Source organism: Acomys minous (assembly GCF_964271855.1).
Source record: "Acomys minous genome assembly, chromosome: 10".
NCBI classification, from domain to species: Eukaryota; Metazoa; Chordata; class Mammalia; order Rodentia; family Muridae; genus Acomys; species Acomys minous.
The window spans coordinates 33,438,285-33,464,666 of NC_140491.1; the positions used below are offsets into that span (position 1 = coordinate 33,438,285).

At 43.6% G+C, this 26,382-nt stretch overlaps 2 protein-coding genes across 5 annotated transcripts in view; both read right to left on the reverse strand.

Annotated features, from left to right (window-relative positions):
- Nucleotides 1-11,887, reverse strand: part of HTT (huntingtin) — a 143,502-nt gene extending 131,615 nt beyond the window's left edge. For both annotated transcript variants that reach the window (XM_084797780.1, XM_084797779.1), the window contains exon 1: nt 11,537-11,887. In XM_084797780.1, coding sequence (XP_084653906.1) covers nt 11,537-11,733 — 197 coding nt within the window. In that variant the 5' untranslated portion in view covers nt 11,734-11,887. The remainder of the gene's footprint in view (nt 1-11,536) is intronic.
- Nucleotides 11,888-20,049: 8,162 nt separating this feature from the next.
- The window catches only part of GRK4 (G protein-coupled receptor kinase 4), a 51,695-nt gene continuing 45,362 nt past the window's right edge, over nt 20,050-26,382 (reverse strand). For 2 of the 3 annotated variants that reach the window (XM_084797811.1, XM_084797809.1), the window contains 3 exons: nt 24,625-24,762; nt 24,040-24,159; nt 21,254-21,423 (listed from right to left, as the gene is read on the reverse strand). In XM_084797811.1, the coding sequence (XP_084653937.1) occupies nt 21,373-21,423; nt 24,040-24,159; nt 24,625-24,762 (309 nt within the window). In that variant the 3' untranslated portion in view covers nt 21,254-21,372. Of the gene's footprint in view, nt 21,211-21,253; nt 21,424-24,039; nt 24,160-24,624; nt 24,763-26,382 lie in introns of those variants that run through there. The other variant, XM_084797810.1, reaches the window with a different exon arrangement.

Consider the following 26,382-nt stretch of genomic DNA (forward strand, 5'->3'; position numbering starts at 1 on the left):
AGAGGCAGGCGGATCGCTGTGAGTTCGAGGCCAGCCTGGTCTACAAAGTGAGTCCAGGATGGCCAAGGCTACACAGAGAAACCCTGTCTTGAAAAACCAAAAAAAAAAAAAAAAAGAAACAAGTTGAAATATTTTCCCGTGTTCACTCTCCCTCCCCCTCCATCATGAGATAACTCATCCTAAAGGACAAAGTTAGCAACCATCAATCCGATACTACCTCTCATGGTCTGCCACCTTGGACTTACTTAGCCAAGCTTATCAAACTATGATTAAAGACAATACCAAGCTTAACAATAAAATGAAAACTCAGGATTCTGCTGCTTTGTCCAGTTTACCAACGACCCTTCTCCAGATCCTGTTGGCCCCTCTTCAGTCAGTGCTCCTTAAATTATATCCCCAGAAGTGAGGGTGAAGTGACCGCATCGTATCTGCATTACTGGCACTCAGCACCCACAGTGTACAACATTCTACAAAGCTCATCAAATAAAGAAGTAAATGTCTGATGTAGGCAAATCCATTACAGAAATTATCAGCACTAGTTTCTTGTGATCCTAACTTTATACTTGAGTTTCTAAAACTAAGAGATCAAAGAAAAGCAGAAATAATAAAGTTTTATCCCAAATACCCTGAGCTCAAATGCTTTGGTCTGCTCAGACAATTGCTTCAGGAGCCTGGAAATGGCCCAGTGAGTAAAAGTATCTGCCCTGCAAACCCAATGCAATGGCCTGAGTTTGGTCCTAAGCCCATGTGAAAAGCTGGATACAGTAGAATACATCTGTAATGCCAACACTTCTATGCAGAGATGGGAAAACTGCCTGGAAGTTCACAGGCCTGTTAGCCTGACAGGGGAGTAGAAAGAGACAAAGAGAGGAGGGAGGGGTAGAAACATGGCAAAAAGCAAAGGACTGAGGCTGGAAAGATGGCTCAGTCGTTTAAGAGCACTGTCTGCTCTTCCAGAGGTCCTGAGTTCAATTCCCAGAAACCACATGGTGTCTCACAACCATCTATACTGCCCTCTTCTGGAGGTGTACATGCAGTTAGAGTACCCACATACATAAAAGTAAATAAATTAATTATTAAAAAAAAAAAAGCAAAAGATCAATGAGATGGCTACTATAAGCTGACAACATCTGGAATCAACTAAAACCCAAGCAGCTGGCCACATCTATGAGGAACTTTCTTCCTGGATCACTAGAGATGGGACGACTCACCCTAAACCTGGACCACACCTTCTGGTGGCAGCTCACATATACTGACATGGAAGAAAAAAAGATTTTGCTTTTTGCCCCCATGACCTCACTCTTGGTAACAAATTCATCTATTATCATGGTTCTGAACAGTCCTAATGCTGTGACCCTTTTATTCTTCATGTCATAGTGAGCCCCAACCATAAAACTATTTTCATTGTTCAGTACTTCATAACTGTAATTTTGCTGTTATGAATCCGTCCAATGGTCTTAGACAACCCCTATTAAAGGGCTATTCAGCCCCCAAATGGGTCATGAGTTGAGAACCACTGATTTGTCCTGATGCTGAAGGACTCCTTCACTGGTGTTAGAACCTTCTTCAGAACACACACTAAGACCCACAGCTGTCTAGGAGTCTTCCAGAACTTCAGCACCAGACGGGGGCTGCTGAGACATCCAATCTGAGCAACTACTGGATTCTTGGCCTTTCTATCATGTCATTGCTGGACTACCCAGGCCACAGCTTGTAAACCACTCTAATAAGTCCCCTTTGAAAAGTGTACATATGTGTGTACATACATGCACATTGTATATACCGTGCGTGCATGCGTGCGTGCGTGCGTGTGTGTGTTTTGAATTAGAATGGCCCCCACAGGCTCACATGTTCAAATGTTTGGTCCCAGTGGGTGGACCTGTTTCAAAAGGATTAAGATGTGTGAAGTATGGCCTTGTTAGAGGTGGTCTGTCCCTGGGGATGGGCTTTGAGGCTTAAAAAGCCCACATCAGGCCTAGTGTCTCTCTCTGCTTGCAAACTGTCAATCAGATGTGAGTTCTCAGCTCCATGCCTACCTGCCTGACTCCACAATCCTGATATGGTAATACACTAACCCTCTGAACTGTCAGCAAGCCCCAATTAAAATCTTCCTTTTATAAGTTGCTTTGGTCTGGTGTTTAAACACAGCAATAGAATAGTAACTAAGACATATATACACACACATACACATCTTTTCAGCTCTGTTCCTTTAGAGAACCCTGACTAATGTAACCAATTCAACTCTTCAAAGTGGTCCTGTAACTTCCATGGCATGCACACTCACATGTACACACACATACAAACACACACATGCAAAGATCACTTGTTCACAAATTCTCACCACCAAGATGACAAAAAGAGGGGAGTAAACTATCTTAGTCAACCAAAGAAAAGACCAATCTCAAGGGTTCTCTTCTTACCTCATCCCAAACTATTTTCCAGCAAGCTAAACTATTTTCAGGGAAGATTTAAACCTTTTCTTACATCATAATCACCATAATCACAAAATTTTGCTAGTATATAAAGTTCCCAATAGTTGCTAGTCTTGAAAGTCAAACAGTTATTAAGTACCTGCTTTGTGTGAATAGCAAACCATCTATTTGCTATCCCAATAGTGATATTGTTCCATTTTTTTTCTTATATTCATTACACATGTGTACTCTGGTACACTGTACAGTCTAAGAGCAGCAAAACTCTCCTGTTAGAATCAATCTCTCAGAATGCCAGTCTTCACAGGCAGGCCAAAACATCCTTATAACAAGTATCTCCTCTTAGCATGCTGAATGCTCTTATTTAAAGTATGAGGGTCGAGGCTGGAGAGATGGCTCGGTGGTTAAGAGCACTGCCTGCTCTTCCAAAGGACCCAGGTTCAATTCCCACCACCCACATGGCACCTCACAACTGTCTGTAACTCTAAGGTCTGACACCCTTATACCAATGCACATAAATTAAAAATTAAATAAAATATTAAAAAATAAAAATAAAAAATAAATAAAGTATGAGGGTCAGAAGGCACCCTCAGAACAGAATATCAGAAGGTAAAAATCCTTCTGACCTCGGCAGGTCAGAAGCCAAGACCTCTAGTACAGACTTCTCAGTCAATTAGATCTCAATACTATAACTTGGCAGCATTCAAGAGACTGAGGGAGGAAAATCAAGAATTTGAGAAGAGCCTGGGATATACATAGCAAGACCTTGCCTTTAAAAAAAAAAAATCAATCTGACCTTTCAACCTCACTCCTCACCAATATTCTCCTACCTATACAGAACTCTGAAAGAGAAATAGAAATGGTAAAGCCTGCAGCTGTCTGAGGCATACGTCTTCCAACTGAATTAAGTAAAGTACCCACTCTCCCTGCTTTCTTCTTTTTTCTTTCTCCTAGCTGGTCTGAAAAGCACTCTATAGCCCTCTCAAGAAGTTCAAGGTCCTCCTGTCTCACCTCCTGCCCCAGTGCTGGAACTGCAGCTCTCACCATCACAGTTGGCCTAGTTCCCAATCTGAAATAACTCTTTTCTATCTCATTCTGTCCAATTTAAAACAAAAAACAAACAAACAAAACCACTGATGTTTAAAAACAAAACCCAGCCAGGTGTGGTGGCGCATGCCTTTAATCCCAGCACACAGGAGGCAGAGGCAGGTGGATCACTACAAGTTCAAGGCCAGCCTGGTCTACAAAGTGAGTCCCGGTCAGCCAAGGCTACACAGAGAAACCCTATCTCGAAGAAAAAACAAAAAACAAAACAACAACAAAAAACAAAAAAACTGTCGCTATTTCATTCCCCTATGGAATAAGTCAGACTGACTTGTTCTTCATGAAAAGTAAAATGAATAAAAGGAACTGCATAGCTCAAGGCAGAAATATCAACAGGGTAAAAACAAGCCTGGCTCTTCAACCACTTGAAACTACATCTTCAAAATGAAAACAAGTTTCAGCCAGACTCTTCTAAGCGCAATGAAGCAATCTACACAGGCACACAATTGTGGGGGCACGTAAAATCCAGGCTCTATAGCACACTATATCAAAATTGTAAAGATCTAGGAACGACTTCTAAAAATATGAATTCAGTTCATCTCATCTAAATTCTTAACTTTAGAATTACATTGACTGTGCTTTTTAAAATGTGATCACAGGGGCTGGAGAGACGACTCAGTGGATAGGAGTGCTTGCTGCTCATCTAGAGGACCTAAGTTCAGTTCTGAGAATATATATCAGGTGGCTCACAACTACCTATAACACCAGAAACAGGGGACCCAATACCCCCTTCAGGGCACATGTACTTATGTGCATAGATAAACCTCCACACAGTTATGTATATATACACCTAATTAAAAATAAAAACCTTGGGCTGGAAAATGGCTCAATGGGTAAGAGCACTCACTACTCTTCCAAAGGTCCTGAGTTCAATTCCCAGCACCTACATGGAAGCTCACAACTGTCTGATGCCATTTTCTGGTGTGTAGACGTAATATAGACAAAGTATCTGTATACATTAAATACATCTTTCTTTCTTTCTTTTTTGGTTTTTCAAGGCAGGGTTTCTCTGTGTAGCCTTGGCTGACCTGGACTCACTTTGTAGACCAGGCTGGCCTCGAACTCTCACATCGATCCTCCTGCCTCTGTCTCTGGAGTGCTAAGATTAAAGGCGTGTGCTACCACACCTGGCTCTTCTCCCCCCCCCCCCCCCCCCCGAGACAGGGTTTCTCTGTGTAGCCTTGACTGTCCTGGACTCACTTTGTAGTCCAGGCTGGCCTCGAACTCACAGCGATCCACTTGCCTCTGCCTCCCGAGTGCTGGGATTAAAGGTGTGCGCCACCATGCCTGGCAAATAAATAAATCTCTGAAAAAAATATTTTTTAATAGTGTGATTCCATACTGAGAGGGTAGACTGGACCACTCAAGGAATTTGAAAACATTCCTCCTCCTCTTCCTCCTTCTCTCTCTCTCTCTCTCTCTCTCTCTCTCTCTCTCTCTCTCTCTCTCTCTCTCAAGGTAAGACTGAGGTCTAGATGCTATACCACCCATAGGACCATGGGAGACTGGGAGCAGAAATCCATAGATTCTAATTCCTCATCAGTTGGTCTCTGATTTTGCCAAATCCTCTCCTTACACGAGAATGTTGCTTCACACTTACGACATTTTCAGGAAGGCTTTTGGGGGTTGTGGGGTTTTTTCTTTGTTTTTTTGTTTTGTTTTGTTTTTTAAAGACAGGCTTTCTAATGTAGGCCTGGCTGCCCTGGAACTCACTCTGCAGAAAGGCTGGCCTCAAATTCACAGAGATCCTCCTGCCTCTGCCTCCCAGGTGCTGGGATTAAAGGTGTACTCCTCCACTACCACCCGGCTACAACAACTTTTTTAAAAGGTTGAATCGCCACCTCATTTGGAATTACAGGATATACTTTCTCAAGAAATGATAGCCTGAAAAAGCACATTTGGTTAATCACTGAGCACATCACATTTGCATAAACATGCACACATACATCCACATGTGGGCACGCGGCGGGCACACACACACACACACACACACACACACACACACACACAATAATGCAGCAACACTTAGACTATCAAAATTCATTGTCTTTTTAAAGCGGCAAAACCCTTTAATCTTCCAATAGCAAAGGACTACAATGTGACAATATTGTCTATGTAGGAGACAGAAGAAGCCATCTAAGAAAGACACAAGAACCAGTATGCAATACAAACCCTGTCTCAAAAACAACAATTACAAACAAACAAGAGACAGGCTCATCACCATGCCACACAGCACTGAAGAGGAAAAAAGTCCAGAGGCCTGCCTGCCAACAGCACACAGCATGGCTCCATAGACACACAGGGGCCCACCTGCCTCGATGTCACACAGGCAGGTTGTAGACACCTAGAGGCCTACTTGCCACCACACCATACAACATGGGCAGAGGTCATCCAAAGGCCTGCCAGCCTCATGGTCCACCTCAAGTGGGAGCTACTACAATGTTCAAGTATGATGTAAACAGATGGGAGAGAAAGAGAAACACACAACAGTTTGAGCATTATGAAGCGAGAAAAAACTGAAATGGGAGGGTGAAAAGGAATAGCCTATTGTGAGTAGCCAGCCCTACTATCTGAGCCATGATGAAGTCTCAGCCCCTGCTGCCGCTGAGAGGCACGACTGGCTCCATGACCATGCAGTAGCATGGGTGGCGTTGATGTCCTTGGCTCACATTACCACTAGAGGCCATGGGGTCATCTCTGATCTAGGCAGCCACTTGGGACCGTGTAAATGTCCAAGGGCTGTGGAGAACGGCCCCGTCCCTCACTGGTCAGCATTCTGGAGCACTACCCCACTTCTCCCTAGTAGCAGCACTCAAGAGAGCAGGCCCTGTACCCTACCTGAGCAGCACAGTAGAGCTGGCCCTGGAGGCAGGGGCACAGGTGAGCCAGCCCTGAGAGCGAGATGGAGGGAGAGCCTACCCTGCCCACTAGTCTGCCATGAGGTGGTACCCTTCCCCCACCCACCACCACTTTCAGTAGTCAGGAAAGCTGGCCCTGAGGTCAAGAGAATGGGAAAGCTGACCCTGCCTGGCAGCATTGGGTGACCCAGCCAGAGCAGTGCTGGAGAGCTTGCCCTGGTGGTACACAGCTACCATCCAGGCCCAGATTTGAGTTGGCCCTCCCCAAAATCTACATCTGTGAACTGTTAAAGTGTGTGAAAGGGCTGGTCTTGCTGAGCCAAAGCTGCAGGATCTCCATGACACAGGACAACAACAGGATAACCCGGAGGAGCATCCTGGTGAGGATACAGTATTGATAGTGTGACAGAAGCCAGAGACCTCAAACCAAACCAATACTCACTGCAATGAACATTTGCAAGTGAAGATGGGTAGATAGAAGGGTATACTGTGACACACTGTGACACACTAGAGCTTCCACAACAAGATGTTTTCTATGTTTTGTGTGTGCACAACAAGATATTTTCTATGTTTTGTGTGTGTATGTATGTGTTTATTTATTAGATTTTTTTTGAGACAGGGTTTCCCTGTGTAGCCCTGGCTGTCCTAGACTCTTGCTTTGTAGACCAGGCTGGCCTTGAACTCACAGACATCCACCTGCCTCTGCCTCCCTAGTGCTGGGATTAAAAGCATGCGCCACCATGTGTGGCTTTGTTTATCTTTTTTTGTATGTGTATTATTTTCTTTTAGAGGGTTGGTTGCAAGGGTGGAGAGTGGTACAAGGGAATAAGGAAATGAGTAAGACTGGGGTGCATCATGTGAAACTCACAAAGAATCAATTAAAAAAATTAAAAAAAAAAGAATCTACTTAATATGAACTCAATAACAAGGACTTAATAATAATAAAGGAAGGAGATACACACAGAACATCAAGGAGACTGCTGAGACAGGAAGTATCCACATTGGAAGGGCAAACAAGAAGTCAACTTCACACCACACATGGAAACTACCTCACACACTACCAACTTCAACAGGAAAGGCAAATCAACAAGATCTTTATGCAACAGGATCAGGAAATGTCTCATGACCTCAGGTTGATGAAAAATTCATCAAAAAAGAAACACTTACCGTAATGGAAAAGTATGACAAACTAGACTTCACCGAAATGAGGAATTGCTCATTAAAAAGCACCATTTTGTGAGGGAAAAGACAGGCCAGGAAGGGAAGAGGTATGCTCACAGCAGCACTTAATTGTCAAAATTTAATAACCCAAAATTACAACTAAGATGAGAAAAATGTAGCATATTCATACAAAACAGACAAACTAATTAAAAGGGTAAATATTAACCAACAACACTAAGCAAAAAGAGCCCTGACATACATGTGTGAGTATGAATAGGTGGGCTGTGTGATTCGATTTGTATGATATTCAAAACTGAATAGGCACTGTGGTACACTTCAGTAGTTAAATGTGTGCTAAATTTGCTCAAGGCCAAGCCTGTTTATTTATTTTGTTTGTTTGGTTGGTTTTGGTTTTTCAAGACAGGGTCTCTCTGTGTAGCCTTGGCTGTCCTAGACTTGCTTTGCAGACAAGGCTGGCCTCGAACTCACAGTGATCATCTTGCTCTCTCCTAAGTGCTGGGATTAAAATCGTGCACCACCACCACCACCCAGCCAAAGCCAAGTTTAATCTCTGTCATAACTACCGTCTCTAAAAAGTAAGAAAAAACCAACAAGACTGTTTAAAGGTGTATACTTCTGCAGTAAAACCATACAGCAGAGCACAAAGGCGCTAAAGGGAGGAGAAAGACTGGAGGAAGAGGACTCTGAGTGCCAGCAGTGCCGTTTTCTGTCTGCCAATGGTGACCAAGTTTTATGCACTGTTATACACGTCCATTTTAATAATTATATTTGTGTGAGCACTGTGGCCCTCACATGAGGGTCAGAAGACAATGAGATCAAACTCAGTCTGGTAGCAATCACCTTCACTCACTATCTCACTAGCCCAGAATTTTTTATTTGGTTTTGGTTTAGGGGAAACAGGGTCTCATTATGCAGCCCTGGCTCTCCTGGAACTCACTATGTAGACCAGGCTGGCCTCAAACTCACAGAGATCCCTCTGCTTCTGTCTCCCACGTGCTGGGATTATCCACAATATCTGTTTTTTAATAAAAAGAGAACAGTTCCTAAAGCATGAAACTGGCAAATAGAAAAAATATTTAACTTGAAAAACAAAAGTAGAAACTATGAAAAGTGCTGTTTTTTTTTTTAAGATTTATTTATTTTATGTAGATTATCACTCTATATGCACATATACCTGCAGGCCAGAAGAGGGCATCAGATCCCACTATAGATGATTGTGAGCTACCCTGTGGTTGCTGGAAATTACTTAGAACCTCTGGAAGAGCAAACAATACTCTTAACCACTGAGCCATCTCTCCAGCCCCGCTGTTGGTTTAACAAAATACAGATCATAAATCTAACTCTGCATTTAAAGGTACTTCCTGAGAACTTGCCATGAACCAGCTCCTTCTAGTGCAGGAGTCTCATGCAGAGAATCAACACATCAGCCCTGCTAGCAAAATGAGAAAGGGACAGGAGCTGCACAGGCCTCACAGTTATCCCAGCTTAGGGAGAAAGGATCTGTCAGCAGAACAGAAAGTCAAACCCAGGGCTAATAACGGAAAGGTTGTTGCTAGTGTGCAAACACAAACACAAACCAAGGCTTTATTTCCAACATACAAATGCTGTTTGACTAGGAAGCCAAGGCCTAGGACACCCTACAGTTTGTATCATAGAAAAGAACTACTACACCACAGCCTTTCCTGCTAATGAATTAACTGAACGCAACAGAAGGTACTAAAGTGTGTAATTCAAAAATCACTCTGTTCATAAACATGCACAATTAAAATGCATCAAGTAAAAACTTGTAATATACTTTAAAAAGCAATGTTAAAAAGAAGAGTTACAGAGGTGGCTAGTGGTGACAACAGCTAGCATAGACTACTCGAAATGGTTATGTTGTATGTGATGCTATTTTATCAAGGGGTGGGGGGGGCGGCAGACAGACAAAAGCAAAATCACCAAAGATCTGACATTACAGCAAAATGTTACACAGGTAAAATCCTACACTATGTAGGCATTAGGGACCAGCTTGCTCAGTGACCTATAATCCTCCCTATTCATCTGAGCTGCTACAGGTATCAGCAGCTGAATTCCTTCTTGTTGCTAAGTAGCTTAACTACCTGTTGAGCACTAAGACCCTATTGCTGAAGATACAACACACTCTGGTTGCATATAGGACATAAAGAAATCAAGATAGAGCTGATCTGGAAACTTCCTCCTGGCTGGCTTGTTTTCATAATGCCAGGAGGCGTTTTGCAGAAACACTGGGGAAGAAGACATCAGTGGGCTCACTGAACACTGGACCCTGAATGCTATAATACAGACAGAGAAGGCAAAATGTGGCCACTGGTGCAACAGTGATACAAAGGATACAGGGATAAGCAACTGCTTTCTGACTGGACTAAAGTGTGCTCCACAAAAAGTATAAACCTAATCAAAAGCCCATGACTCAGAGGAGGGGGTTTACAGGCCCTAAAGGGGGCCCCTACTACTATTTTGCTAAGTAGATGTGAAGTCAGACTACCTTTTAAACATTATGTTTAGGAGCCAGGCGTGGTGGTGCACGCCTTTAATACCAGCACGTGGGAGACAGAAGCAGGTGAATCTCTGAGTTTAAGACCAGCCTGGTCTACAGAGTGAGTTCCAGGATGGCCAGGAATACAGAAACCTTGTCTCAAAAAAACAAACAAACCAAACAAAAAAGAGTAAATATTTATGTTTATACCTATAGACTAGCGCTACTGTCAACCTTCGCCAAAGAAGCCTCTTTCTGCAGTGGGCAGCAAGTCAGAGACTCGCAGCATACCGAGAATAAGTGACTGCTGAATGGTCAGTCTATATGTGACATCTAACTCTACCCCCCACACCCAAGAGTCAGAGAAGAGGGGGTGGAGGGAACTTAAGAGCCAGGTTTTATTTAAAGAGTTCTATGAAATGCTGTCTTCCAGACATGACATGGCCATTGCACTCATGAACTCACTGTAGTTACTTATGGTCTTTTTTTCTGTTTGAAATAACCTCTCCAGTCACAAACATAGAATTTCCAAAGGCTTACAAGACATTAGCAAAGAATAAAACAGGGATTTTTACTGGTACACTTGAGATACCTATAGAGTCTATGAGTGGCCCACGTTCTACAAGCCTGCCTGTAACACTGGTAAAATGTATCTCCTAGCGCAAACGCGTATCACCAAGGTATCCGTTTTATATCCAGCAGAAAATAAAGAGGCAGAAGTATCAGTCGACTCTTTCACAAATATGCACACACACAAATATACATATATAATTTTTATTAATGATCACACCTGAGTACTCATTCTGTGCTTGACAACCACAACTCGTCCAATTGCCTGCGGACCAACAGGAGCATACAGAAGCACACCTCTCCAGTGATGCTTAAAATCTTGCTACTACACTGCATCACGAACTAAATGAAACGCCAGGAGAGTACCAAGCGCCTCAAGTCACAGGCTGCTTTAAGTGTCACTTGGAAAAAGAATATCCCATTGGATGCGTTCACACTCCCCCGCCCTCAGCACTCCCGCCGAGACCTCCTAAATGCATTATGTCATCCACTATCCGCACATCTCTCATGCTCCCGGCTCCCAGGCCTGATGAGGCAAACAAACCCTGAGAGGTCTCAGCCTCTCCAAGTTCTCTCCACAACAGTCATGTGCGCCACCGCCCCAGTCTCTCCCGAAGAGAGAAACAAGTTCGCTCCCTAACTTCGCAAGCTCGGAAGGGTGAAGGCACTGGGGCTGAGACGCCCCACAGCGAGTCCCCGGAAGGCCTGACTAGGTTCTGCCTCTTTCTCTGAGGAAAGCCAAAAAACCCCGCAAGAAGAGGGCCGGGCCGGGCAGGGCAGGGGGCCTGGCCTCAGGGAGCCACCGCGGCCCTCTGGACAGGGGACCGCGCTGGCCGTGGCCAGCACACAGGCCAGGGGCGCGGGCCCCGGGCGGAAGCTGCGGCGCCGAGACTCACGGTCGGTGCAGCGGCTCCTCTGCCGGACCCGGCAGCGGCGGTGGCGGAGGCGGCTGCCCCTGAGGCGGCGGCTGAGGGGGCTGAGGCGGTGGTGGCGGTGGCGGCGGCGGCTGCGGCTGCTGCTGCTGTTGCTGCTGCTGCTGTTGGAACGACTTGAGCGACTCGAAAGCCTTCATCAGCTTTTCCAAGGTTGCCATGACGGCCTCTTGCACGACGGGACAGACCCTGAAGGCTTGGAGCCTACTCGCACTACGCGGCGCCACTTAACAGCGGGGCAATGAATGGGGCTCTGCGCGGCAGGCAGAAGCGGAACCAAGATGCCCAGCCATCTTGGGCCCGTCCCGGCAACCCCCGCGGTGGCTGCGTGCCGTGACGTCATACCGGCGGAGGCGAGGCCACGCCGGACCCGCAGAATTGACAAGCGGAAGCGTAGTCTTTCCCAATGGCTGGATTTAGGCGTACCCTGCTTTTTTGCCCGCTTGCTGAGGGTATTCTCCTCGCCTGTGTGGCTCCGCCCCTTCCCGGCAAAGGCGAGCCTCTGAGAACAGGGGGCCGGGCGAAACGGTGATTAGGTGGGCGGGGTGGGCTAATAGATGAGAGGCGGAGCTAAGTAGAGAGCCGGCTTGAGGGGCGCGTCTCTCCACTGAAGAGATGGGTAAGAGACAAAAAACAAGGGGAGGAGGTGAGCAGAGGAGTTGGAGGCTCAGCAGGGTTTGCCGAGACCCCGACGGAAGGATAGGTTGGAAAGGGGAAGGGCAGCAAAGAAATTTCCCTGCAAAAAGCCACCCTACACTTGGAGCCACACGGACGGCGGTTGTGGAACTCAGAACCCAAAACCCAAAGAGGTTCTATCATCCATCCACAAGGCAGCTGGTGGCCTGAGCTAGAGTCCCGAACGCAGAATGCTGGAGGGGCTTCCTGCAATAAGAAGGGAAGGCATGGTGGCGAACGCCTTTAATCCTAGCATTCGGGAGGCAGAGGCAGGTGGATCACTGTAAGTTCGAGGCCAGCATGGTCTACAAAACAAGTCCAGGACAGCCAAGGTTACACAGAGAAGCTCTGTCTTGAAAAACCAAAAAATAAAGGGGAGGGGGAACAGAGTGACCCGTATGCAGGACCAAAGAACCCTTATGATCGGTGGATCCAGAAGCACTGATAGTTTAAATGTCAGAGAGGATGTGGTTACTGCAGCTTTGGTCACACTCCACAACGAGTCCTGGACCACTGGCACTGCTCTGTCCATCAGCCAGGACTTCCTAGGGGTCTCTTCGCCACCTAGGCTGAGGTCCTTGTCTCCAGAGCCTCCATCTTCCATGGGTGAGCAATTAAAACAGGAAGGTGAGCAGCTCCTGAAGCCTGTTCAGCAAAAGATGTTGGCTGGCTTCAGAGAGAGCTGTCTGAAGGCAATGCATGAAGTGAGAAGCCCACTGAAGCCTCTCAGGCTACCCCTAAGACTCAAGAGCCCCATTCCATGGCCACGAGGCACTCCATCTTCTCAAAATGGTCAAGTACACAGAAACCAACACTGTTCCCATAGGGGTATAAGCAGCCCACCACCCCTGTTAAACTGAGCAGGACAGCAGAGAAACAGTCTTTAGATTCTATGCCGCTCTTGTTACTAATGCCACTGTTGGATGTACAGAGCCAGTGCCAGCTCCCACACAACGCAGGTCCTATCAACTGGTCAAGGCTTGTATTGCTAGTAGGCAGACTTGGAAGAAGGCTGGCTGAGTGAGCCTTATCTCTTAGCATTCTATAGACTATGACTGTGGGCTTTGAGCTTTTTCAGACCTACTTTATTTGGGGTTCTTTAATGCTTATACCTCCCTTCCAACCCTAGATAGGAGAGAGAAAAGGTTAATAGGAACCAAAGAAGTAGACCTTTTTAGACTCAGTTCCTTGGAGCAATTCCACTGACATAGTTGGCAGAATTCCAATAAACCACTTAAACAGCAAACCAGCAATTCAGCGATGGTGACTGCAGCTGCAGCCACTGGAACCCCCAAGCAGCAGCTGGAGCCTGGAGCAGCAGCTGGAACCTGGAGCCTTGACGCCTTTGCTGGGGTGGTTCTCTCTAGGAGCGTCTTGAAGTGGAGTGATGAACAGCCAAGACCAAAAAGCCAAGCCTCTTGTTTTGCATATATATGTATACTCAGATGTTTATCAGTTGGCAAAGACCATGCCCCTGAAGATGCAGTTCCTCTTTTGGTGGACAAACCTGTTCTCTCACAAGTCTGTTTTCAGCATAAAAACACCACACACCCTCACACAAGTCTGTTTAACATCCCACACTTGGAATCAAAACAAAAACATGTTTACATCCACTACACTATGACATCCCTGATCCCAAGTATGGGCAGCTGGCAACTCATGTCTAACCAATACAAGGAAAAGATAATGGGATGTCACATTGTTGTTAAGTTACAAATGTAACTTTAGTCTTGCTAACTATGTACCATCTCCTCAGCTTACACACACTGATGAAGAGCAATTGACAAGACTAACATAAATGCCTGTGGCTAATGGTTAGACTAACATTGGTGGTCCATCAGCCCACAAAGGAATGAACCCTACCAACACCATTAAAGCTCTAAGCTGATTCTTTGGGAGCCAAGCTTTCAGATAAGAGAGCACTGGTGCCTGACTGCCCACTATGAAGCAGGCAGCAAAGGACCTAAGTAAGCTGGCCCCAGATTCTGGACCCACAGAAACCGGATAGTCATAAATATGTATTGCTAGGCCACTATACTGTGGTAATTTATTCAGCAACAACAGATAAGTATACTGGTTTGCTTGCACTGTTCTATCAGGGTACCACCGTCTGGAAGCTATCAAAAGACATTTACATTCTCATAGTCCTTCAAACTAAAAATCCAAAATCAAGGTGTTGGAAGAGCAGCTTCCACCTGAAGCTTCATACCATCATCCCTCTGTGTCTGTGTCCTAATTTTTTATGAAACCATAAGTAATTTCTGATAAAATGAGGTTACTAGATCTTAATCCAGCTACTTACATTTTTATAAAAACATAAAGGATTAAACCTCTTTAAAGACTTTCCAGGACTTAATGTATGCCTATAATCCCAGGAATATAGAAGCTGAGGCAGGAGGATTTCATGTTCAAGGAGAGTCTTGGCTACATAGTGAGTTCCAGGCCATACTGGCTACATAGCCCCATCAGAAAGGGGAGAGAAATGGTTACCATCTGCTCTCCAAACACAGACTATTCTGATATTCTAAGGGATTAGTGCTTCAATATTTAAATTACAAGGTGATATAGTTCCATCCATATTCTGACTTTATTCAGAAATATGACCTGTTATTTTTTTTTTTAATCTGGACAACTTGCCATTTAACCAAGATACCACAGTTCCTGTCTTTCCATAGCTGACTACAATCACCTAAGTAAGTCTTGGCCAGTGAAATACAAACAGAAGTAAATAGTGTTACTTCTAGAAAGCCTTCTGTAAATGAAAGGGTGCATCCACCTTCTTCCTGATGCTTGTAATGAGTACATGTTGCTTGGCAATAAAGTAGTCATTTTGGTCAGTGTGAAACTTATATCCTGGGATGATGGAACAAGAAGGATCTGGGTTGATGAAGGATCTGTAGCTGTCATTCTAGCTACCGGCCCATTTCTGGATTTCTTTCACATATGACAGCGCAATACATTTCCATTTTCTCTAAGCTTGTGCTATACTATTAGATGCACCTACACTAAATTTTGACCAGTTCTGGGAAATCTAAGTGTCACCGAGACCCTATTTGGCAATACAGGTCTAGCCATTCCTAGAAGAAAGTTATCTGCCTAGAATTTGCTGTAAGACTAATAGAAGATCTGATAAGAAAGTCTTATAAGAAGGGCTGTCAAGCCAGATGTAGGGTGAATGTCAGACCTTTGTAAATTCAAAGCCAGCCTTTGTCTCAAAAAAATTAACTATTACATAAAAAAACATATTTTAAGAGTACTACATGTTTCCATAATGTATACACTAAAGAAATAGAAACATCTCCTCAAACAATGATCATCCCTTTTCAAAAGACAGTTTTTTAACGTTAACAGAAAAGATTGGCATACTTCAAAAAATAAATTAGAATTTAATACAGTGGAGAAATTGGCTCTGTATCTCTAAAGCTTTAACAATGGGAACAGTGCCCAAATGACACAGTTTCAATAATTTTGATTCTAGGTTACCAACAAGGAATGTGTGACAAATGATCATTTGTAGAGGAATTTTAATTCAGAACATGGCTGTTCTGGCAAAAGATCACAGTCAAAGATCTTCTAGGTCTGTGTGATCTGGCTGGAATACAAACTCACCTTTAATCCAGGAGACAAAGGCAAGCAGATCTGAGTTTAAGGCTAGCCTGGTACAAAGCAAGCTTCAAGTAAAGAAAAGCTTAGGTCCAGGTGTGGTGGTACAAGCCTTTAAATACAGAGCAAGTTTCAAATAAAGAACAGCTTAGGTCCAGGCCGATAGTATAGGCCTTTAATACCAAACTATGAAGGTAAAGTTAGTTTGTAAAAGGAAGCACCCATGTTTGAAAGTGATGTCTAATTGGGTGGCAGAAAAAAAGTGACGAATCAGAGACAGAATAGAATATGCCCAGCTCTCAGGAGAAGGGAGAGTAAAGGGAATCTACTTAAGAGGCAATGCAGAGAGAGGGAAGGCAGTTTTATCTGGACAGGTTGCAGAGACAACTCGAGTGAAGACCAAACGAGTCAGAGAATGAGAAGACACCAGAAGATTAGAGATTGCTGGAGTTAGTTTGAGGCCAAGCAGAGCAATTCTGGGTCAAGAGAGAACCAGAGGGGCTGGAGAGATGGCTCAGAGGTTAAGAGCACTGACTGCTCTTCCAGAGGCCCTGAGTTCAATTCCCAGCACCTACTTGGTGGCTGATAACCATCTATAACGTGATCTAATGCCCTCTTCTGCCATGGAGGCAGAACACTGTATACATAATAAATAAATCTTAAAGAGAGAAGCCAGATTGAATAAGTCAGCTGGGAGAGGAGTTTGAGCCAGAACAGCTGAGTTGAACCAGCCAGTCCAGAGCTCATTAAGAACAAGAAAGGGTGAGCTTATTAAGCAGTAAGCCTCAGAGGCTGAAAACATTCTAGGCCTGGTTAGATTGTATAGAGGCTGAAAGCTTCCAGGACCAGGCCTAAGGTTAGCATCCAGAGGCAGTTAGACTCCCAGACAATTGAAACAGACAAATAAAAGTTCCTTCCACAGTCATTTACTATAGCAACATAGAAAAGAATCAAGAGCAGACAGATGACTTAAGCGAATCATGAAGTAGACCCAGAGTAAAGAGAAGATTATGGCTTGAGCTGTTTTTTGACCTCTTGGGTGCTGTCAGCTCACCCCTCTGTTCTTTGGACACTTGGTAAATTAATCTCCATTATTGCAATGACAATTTTATCAAATCTCTTCTTGTGACTCTGTAGCCTTGCCTGCCACAGGCTACCTTGCTTCACCCTTGGGCCGCCTCTACTTGTTGCCAGTGGCTTTTCTTGGCAGACATTCTGTAAAAGTTACTTTTATTCACCAGATGTAATTGTCATCTTGGAGGTTTACTGTTGAATAAGCTCACCCTTTCTAGCTCTTTCTGAACTCTCACTAGCTGATTCAACTCAGCTGTCCTGGCTCAAAATCCTTTCCAAGTTGACTGATTCAATCTGGCTTCTCTCAGCTTCTCACTGAATTGCTGTGCTTGGAAAAATTGCCCCTGAACTCCATGAACTCTGCTCTATTCTTGTACTGCACAAGAAGACCTCCTGTACTGTCTCTTGTAGTGTTGATGTGTACTGTCTTCTCTCTTCTTCTCTACTTCACCCTGCTCTATGCCCTCAACTCTACTGTACTGCTCTGAAGTAGCTTCTTTCCACTCTGTTCACAATTGTAAGAGTTGGGCATATCCTATCTCTGTCAAATCACTGTCCGCCCCTCAAGTAGACATCACTTGCAAACATGGGTGCTTCCTTCTTTACCTTCATTGCTTTGGATTAACGGTGTGTACTAAGGGCATGTCTATACTCCAGCCAGAGGGACTAAAGGTGTGTGGCTTATGTGCATTCCAGACTTCCATCCAGACCACCCAGACCTAGAAGGTTTTTGGGTGTGATCAGAGCAGCTATGTTTCTGGATTCCAATTCCTTTACAACATTCCACATTCCTGGGGTCTCCAGTGCAGCTTCAGCTTCACTCCCAGCATCATACATCACTGTATCAGGGGCAGCTTAGAGAGGCTCCAATCCTCCAGTCTCCCAGTATTTCTTGCTAGTCATAAGGTATAGCAAAGAGTGAAAATAAAGGCCCATGTCCAAATAGTTTAAGAATATGCACACATGAATGTGCCATACATATAGCAATTGGCTCTATAATATACAGTGTAATTTACCACAAAAACACCTGGAAGTTATATACTCTTTGCTCCTACCTAGATTTTCATAATGATCTGAAGGACAAGATGAGAACTGGGAATTCTTTAACCTCCACCCCACCCCCAAGAGATCAATACCAATATTTGGTGGCATGGGAAGAATGTATGATCCATTTACCATACAACCAACCCCCTTTTTACCTCCAGCTTACTTTAAACTACAAGACCCCAAATCACCACAAAGAGATACCCCAACCTACCTGCCAAATCTCTTATGTTCCTCCTTGCAAATACCTGTATGCTAGGCAGACTCTGGATGTGGTTGGGCTTTAGAGGCAAAGATGTGGATAAGAGGCTCTGGAAACAGCTTGGGGATGGTTTCACAAGGGATGCTCAAAAGAACAATCCCAGTTGTTGTATCAGTCCAGCCTCACCTTCTCCTCACACTGTGAGAGACCTAGAAAGGCATGCATGGAGTTCATGGAGTGGCCCATTGGTCTAATGGGGGCCTGGTGTCCAATGCTCATTCTTTATTGAATACCTTAGCCTAAATCCGAGTCTTGTCAGGATTGAGTAATGTGCAGAACACCAAGTTGATGTTAGAGAATTGGCTGAGATGGGAGAAACCCTACATGTTTAGGAACAGAAGCGAAGCACTGAGAGTGGCATGGGCACTAGGAGGAAAGCCGTGTGTTTTTCTAGTCTCATGGGTGGCTCTCCAGTCTTCTTGGCTCAAGACCATTCACTTCTATACATATAAACAAGCATAGTTCTGACAGAGCTAGTCTTTTGGCAAAGGGTTGTATCCGGCAGTTTCTGAAAAACACTTCCCTTTACCTCTAAGTCAGAGGTTATTTCGCCCCTTTTTTTGCCTTTTTGTCCTCCAAGTGGTGTTTGTTTGCTTGCTTGCTTGTTTTTTGAGGACTTCCTCTGCAAAAAAAAAAGAAAGAAAGAAAGAAAGAAAGAAAGAAAGAAAGAAAAAGAAAAGAACTACCATGCTACTTCAATTCCTAGGGTCCTTATAGTCTTTACAAATGCACCCTGCCCTGGTTGTGCCTTCCATCTAGTGGTAGCAATGAAATACTCTGCACGTCCAGCCAGTGCGGGAATGTAGTGAATTCTAATTTCATGTCGCCTCAGCAGCCATTATAAGTATATTGCACCAGAAACAATGCTCAGTCACTGTGATGGTTAGTCATCATTATTAACTTGACAGTGTTTAGAATCATCAGGAAAACGAACATCTGGACATGTTTGTGAGAGTCTTTCTAGGTTAAGTTAATAGAGAAGAAAATACCCACTCTAAATATGGGTAGGAACATTCCATGGGCTATGGTCCCAGACTAAATAAAAAGGAGAAAGCAAGCTGAGCACCATAATTTCATCACTCTCTCTTCTGACAGTGGAGGCAGCTGCTTCCTTCCCTGCCGTGGTGGACTTTATCCTTTGAAACTGTAAGTCAGAACACTAAGGCAATATTGCATTTGGAATGAACACTAAAACCAAGGGGCCACTCAGGCGCTCCACACAGGCCTTTCTAGACCTCCTAATGCAAGGGGAAGGTACGGCTGGATGACCTTAAGCTGTCTTTGCCAACTATTTTGGCACAGCAATGATATAAGTACTTCTATAGATCAATGGTACTAAGAGTAGGGTTGTTGTGGTGATAAAGATGCTTCTTGGTCTTCTGGAACTGGTTTATGGGAGGAATGTGAAAGAATCTGGAGCTTTGGAGAAAAAAATATTGAATACTATAAACACAGCTTAATGAGCCATTCTGATGGCAGCCCAAAAGACAAAAATGTTGAGAGAGGGAGTAGAAAAAAATCACAAGGAACATAAGTATCTCAGTCCAGATTCTCAGCACTCATTTCAAAAAGCTATGTTAGAAGCCAGAAAAATGGCTGAGCAATTATAAGCCTGTATCATTTTTGCACAGGACCTAGTTTGTCTTGCAGCACCCACATGGTAGCTCACAATCATCCAGTTCCAGGGGATCCAACACTTTTTTCTGACTTCTGAGAGGACTGTGCACATAAGGCACCAGGTGTTAGATTTTGGAGTGTGGAGCAAGGAAACAGAGGTAGAAAGAGACCAGAATCTGACCTCAACAAATGAGACTTTATTTCCATGGAAAAGGGGAGTCTTCAAGGAGGGAATACTTTGAGTTTATATAGAGGTGTGGGAATAAGGAATAATGTTATATGCAAGTCTGCGGTCTCTCTTTCTGGTATTGTCTGTTCGATCCTTTCTAGATTTGGCTGATAAATGCTTTAAGCAAGGCCAGCTATAACATCACAAGAATTCTTTTTTTTACAACCAAGGCCCTCTATCACCAGGCCTACATGTGGTACATATACATACATGCAGGCAAAATGCTCATACATATAAAAAATAAAGTTAACTTTTTAAAATGCTAGGTATAGTTGCATGCTTCTGTAAGCCCAGCACTGGAGTAGATAGACACAGGATCCCAGAACTCACAGGCAACAAGTCTAGGCAACTGGTGGGTACCAGATTCAGTGAGTGGAAGACCTTATCTCTAAAGATAAAGTGAAGAACAATCAAAGAAGATGCGTACACAAAGAATACTGACGTATGCGGACAGAAGACAGTCAGTGATCTGGCTCATGAGGCTTCAGAAGGAAACAAGAACTTACCAGATACTGCATTAGTAGTGGGTGATGGGCTAGCAAACAACCTAGCTCTATCCTGCTCTTGCCAGAAGAACTTGAGTGAGGCTGAATTTGAATATAACGGATTAAAGTCCAGCCCTACTCTCTCCCTGCTATTGATTGACTGTAAGCTGCTTTGTTGACATGACAGGAGGATAATTGGGGAGCAGAGTTTATTCAACATTTAGGCAGGAAATCAGAATTTAAACTACACAATAACCTTTATGCCTACATCAGAAAGATGGTGTGTGGCTTCAGGTAACATTTAACTACATGCTGAGCCTAGAGTCTACCCTAGACTGCCAGGGATGAGTGAGTACCAAAGCAAGCAGGGGAGTTTTGTGTTTTGTTTTGTTTTGTTTTGTTTTAATTTTTAAAGGAATAATCTATGATTCTGGGAGAGATTTTTGAACTAAAAATTTATAAAAGTGACACAGTTCAATAAAAACCTAAGTAAGGCTGCGAGAAAACTAATCAGAGTTCTACACAGTGTTCAGACAGATACACAGAGACAAGACTTCTGAAAACTGCTCAAATTCACAAGACATCCACACTTGGGAGTTTCAGGGCACACAGCAGTATTCTCAGGCTTCTTCTTTAGTTCAGCTTTTTACTAAAAGAAAATGCAGATATTAATGTAAAAAATATATGAAAGCACATTATTAACAGTGTTACAGAGTGTTTATTACAATTCATGGAAAGGACAAGACACTGAGTATGTAACAGGTTCCTTCTTAACACCAGGGTCTTGCTCTGAGGTCTGCACAATGAACAGTCAGCGTTGTGTTGGCTCCCTCTCCTCAGTGGGGACAATGTTCAAGCAGCCCTGCAACACACAGCATAATGGCCAGCCTCAGCCATGTCTCTAATGCCGAGATGACTTTGCTTTGCTTGAGTAGCCATGAGTCCCTAAGTATGGATTCAACCAACTCCGTATCAAAAATATTTTTTTTAAAGTTTTTTAAAGTCATGAAAGTAAATCGTGTAAGTTAAACACATGGTAACACAACTATTGGTATACTGTGGTATGTGCTGTGAGTAATCTCAAGGTAATTTAAAGTCATCAGAAGTTTGTGTGCCTGGCGTATCAACACTGTCCACTTAAAAAAGGGACTTGAGCACTTTTATACTTTGGCATTTTGGAACCATCTCCAAAGACACCTAGGAACAAATGATATAATGTCCTAGGTTCTAGAAGATACTAATTGTAAGGCAAGCAAAAACTTTAAATATATTTTTATTTACTTCAAGAAATGGAATTCTAAATGTATTGCCAGCTACACAGAAAGCTGAGGCAGAGGATCTCAAATTTAAGACTAGATCAGGAAACTTAATGAAACCTTGTTTCAAAAATGTTTTAAAAATAAAAGAGAGTGGGGTGCAGGGATGTAGCTCACTGTTAGATTACTTATCAGGTATACACAAGGGCCTAACTTCCATCCTTGTATTGCTAAAATGACTCTAAAAGGCATATGCTTAATTATATACAGAAATGTTGCTTCAAGATGAGTTTTGTTGCTTTCTTACTGTTGCATGCTAAATCAGATTCAATAGTTGGGCTGCTCTTCCAGATGGATCTGGGTTCAATTCCCAGCACCCACATGGCCGCTTACAACTGTCTGTAGTTCCAGGGGATCTGACACCCTCACACAGGCATACATGTTGGCAAAGCAGTGCAATGGTAAGAACGTGTTCCACACTGTTCAGCTCTGTTCTATCAGTGGTAAGATCTTCAGCTCATGTCACTATGGGCTCTGAGTAAGGAGCGGTGCCTGGTAGGACTTAACTATATTCAGAAATAGAATGATTTGGTAAGTTCATATAGCTATCCTCTGGTTATGAGAGAAAATATGGTCATAACAACCACCGAAGTCTTGTTTTTCTATCTTAAAAAAAAAAAAAACTACACAGGGGCTGGAGAGATGGCTCAGAGGTTAAGAGCACTAACTACTCTTCCAGAGGTTCTGAGTTCAATTCCCAGAAACTACATGGTGGCTCATAACCATCTATAATATGATCTAATGCTCTCTTCTGTTGTGTAGGCTTACATGTAGTCAGAGCACTGTATACATAATAAATATTTTAAAATGAAAATTAAAAAAACACAAAATAGTATCCTATCAAACCATCTTTTAGTAAATTCCTCAAAAATGATAGGTACAAGAAAAAAAATTGATAGGTACAAAGCAAAATAATCCACTTATGGGACATTTTACTTGGTGAAATTCTTTTCTTTTATTTTCTTTTTGTTTGTTTTCTTTGTTTGTTTTTCCAAGACAGGGTTTTTCTGCATAGCCTTGCCTGTCCTGGAGTCACTTTGTAGACCTGGCTGGCCTCAAACTCACAGCAATACACCAGCCTCTGTCTCTCAAGTGCTGGGATTAAAGGCGTGTACCACCACGCCTGGCTGGTGAAATTATTTTCTAACCTTGTCAGATGTGTTGCCACACACTTTTAATCCCAGCACTCAGGAGGCTGATACAGGGGGACAGGAGTCCAGGGTCTTCCTTAGCTATAGAGAAAGAGTAATGGTACTACAGAAAGTCTCTTCAAACAATATCCAATTTTAGAATGGAACCTACCTTTCCTGTGTAAATGGACATGAGAGAGCAGTAGTTGGAATCAGAAAATGGAGGACTAAACAAGCATTGTTTGTGGGAGCTGACCTTTGAGCTAGGCAAAATGCTTTGTCACCAAAACAGGCAGCAACTTCAGTGCTAACAAGTCTTTGCTTTGTGGATCAGAACAGTCATTCCATCAACAGCAAAGGAGCATTGTGAAGACTTTAAATAGGTAAGCTTTAAATAGAATCATACAGCTCTTAAACTATATGATCTCTCTCTCTCTCTCTCTCTCTCTCTCTCTCTCTCTCTCTCTCTCTCTCTCTCTGTGTGTGTGTGTGTGTGTGTCTGTCTGTCTGTCTGTCTGTCTGTCTGTCTGTCTGTCCGTCTCCTCCTCCTCTTCTTTTCTTCTTCCTTCTCTTCTGGCAAAGACTCACTGTGCAGTAAGCTAGCCTCAAGCTCACAGTAATTCTTTGACCTCAGCCTCCTAAGTGTGAACTACACCTAGGCTGAAATTTCTTATATGAAGCATTATAGAAAGAAAAGAAACTAGTCGGCAATGATGGTGCACGCCTTTAATCCCAGCACTCAGGAGGCAGAGGCAGGTGGATCTCTGAGTTCAAGAATAGCCTGGTCTACAGAGCAAGCGTAAGGACAGCCAGGGGGCTACACAAAGAAACCCCATCTAGGAAAAAAGAGGGGGCTATTTCCCTTAGAAAATGTTTTCCTTTTGTTACATATACACACATATTGGAAGTGTAGATACACATGCTCACACCCTTGTTTCTCAGAACCCAAGCCCTTGCTCATACTATGCAAATGTTCTACCCTAAGGAACAGCTGCAGCCCCAACAGTTTGCTTTTACAAAAGGCTTTTTTACCCCTCTTCTGAAGAGACTATGGAAGAAATTTCTCTTTGGACACGTCTTCTCTTTTTTATGTGATGGCAAGTATCCATCTTCATTTTCATTGATGTCCTTGAAACATCCAGATTCAATCATCTGTATGCACAGAAGACAGGACAGAACAGCTTTGGAGACACCATGAAAGGCTCATTGATCTCCCAGCACTATCAGCTCTCACCCCGGACCTGACCTCAATGTGGGGCACCTTATAGCTCCCAGACGTTCCTGGACTTCTGGTTTCTGATCTCCTCTTGAAATAAAGTGGCCTCTTGCTCGTTTCTCCAAGTGTATCCCCCCAAAAGCTAATTCCACTGGAGCCAGCCCTGTTTTGGGGGCCGGACTCCAGGGTGGCAGGCAAATCCCAAGATCATCTTTGCCTACCTCCTGTAGCTAGGACCAAAGTAGCTACCATGATTCTGGCAACTGCTGAAAAGGTATTGGCTTACCCAAAATCTAGTCCTCATGGCCAAGTCTTTTGCATAAATTTACTTTGCAGACACACACACACACACAATCATTGTTAAAACTAGCATAAACCTACTGTGCTAGAAAGAGTAGTACCTCATTCTGCCAGGGGATGGTGACACAGCCTGTAGCAAATTGGGCATAGAAGGTGTCATCACTGCTGTCCAGCTTGACTCCTTTCACCACAGAGAACTGCCCAATATCCAAGACATCCTTACAATAAACGGCCTGAGGCTGGGCACCAAGAACAAAGAAAGGCAACAGCCTATGAGACAATATGAATAACTTTTTCTTGATTTGCTGTTTGGTTATGATTTTTTAAAACCAGGAATAGGTAGCCTAGACTGTCCTTGAATTCACAATCTGACTGCTTTGACCACCCCAGGTACTATATCTAGCTTATAAAGATGTTGTGGTTTTTAATTGTCAGCTGCTGGGGACTTGGACACCGGATGTGCACATGTTGGGCAAGCGCTCTACTGATTAACATTCTTACTCCTAAAGGAAGTCTCAGCTCCCTTAATTACAAAGAACAAGTCCACAGATATTCCTCTCCACCCTCTTCATTGCCAAGTCTCTCTTTTCAAACTAATTTTCTAATTTATTTTTTTAATTTTCTAATTTATATCATATGTAATCTGTGACACAGAAGTTCCTGTGTCACTTTTCTCAGGGTACTTTTAGTGTCACAGATCCTGTTGTGTCTCTGTTCTAGCCTTCTCCCAACCGTTGTTCATATACCCCTCACAAGCATCTCTTTTATTTCTGCAGCATAAAAATAGATTACAAAGACTTAAACTATAGAAGGATGGTATGGGTTACTTCTATTGGGAGACACAGAGAGAGCTGTGACAAGGCATGGAGACCACTGACTGTGGATCCACTAGGGACAATTTCACTCTATTTCTGGTACTGAGCATCCTACCGGCAAAGTACCTTTTTAGCCTTTGGGTGAAAAGTAGAAGCAACCTTCTTGCTAGGAATCTCTCCTCTAGAATTAGGGTCAAGGCTCTGCTGTCCACAGGAGCAAGAGGTCAGATAAACATGCAGGGCTATCAGGGCCTAGGCCTCCATACCTACAGAGCTTTGCTTGCTCTCCTGAGCAAGAACACTAAGCACAGAACTCTGTAACCAAGGAGTCTTTCTCTACTGCTGCAAAATACACCAACAGTACTGAGGAGCCATCGCACTGTTTGCTGGGTTGCCCAAAGAATGCATATCATGATCACAGTGGTAGTCTGAAGGTGTCTGGTCAGCACTGCTTCTATTCTCACCTATCCCACAAAGTGAAGGGTAGAATGACTGGATGGCCCTCTCTTGGGACAGTCTAGGCCAAAAGCCCAGGCCTATACAGCCCTACAAACAGTCTTAATTCTGTAAGTAGGAATGTCCAAAGTTTGCTGAATTGTCTCCAAATGGGGTAATCTTTTTAACCCAAGGATGGCCCCTGTCCATCCGAGAGACCACTTTGGCCTTGGCCTGTCTTCCCTGATTTTCAACCTAGCAGTCCTATCTCCAGACCTGACAGCCATATGAAATCCAGGTCATGCATGCCTCACTGTCAGGCAGCACTTCCTAGAATGCCAGTCACTTTGTCTTCCTGCCTGTCTCTCCAAGCAGAGGCACTCCCTTGTCTATCTTTCTTCCCTTTGTTTTCACACCTAGACCTGTTCTGGAGATAGTAGACATGCCCTGAGTATGTCAAGTAGAAACTAATTCCAAGAAAGCAGTTACCACTCTAACAAATATTATTGATATTAAGCAAGCAATCAAGTTCTGAAGAAGTCTTACAAATAAAAATATCTTTTTTTTTTTTTTGGTTTTTTGAGACAGGGTCTCTCTGTGTAGCCTTGG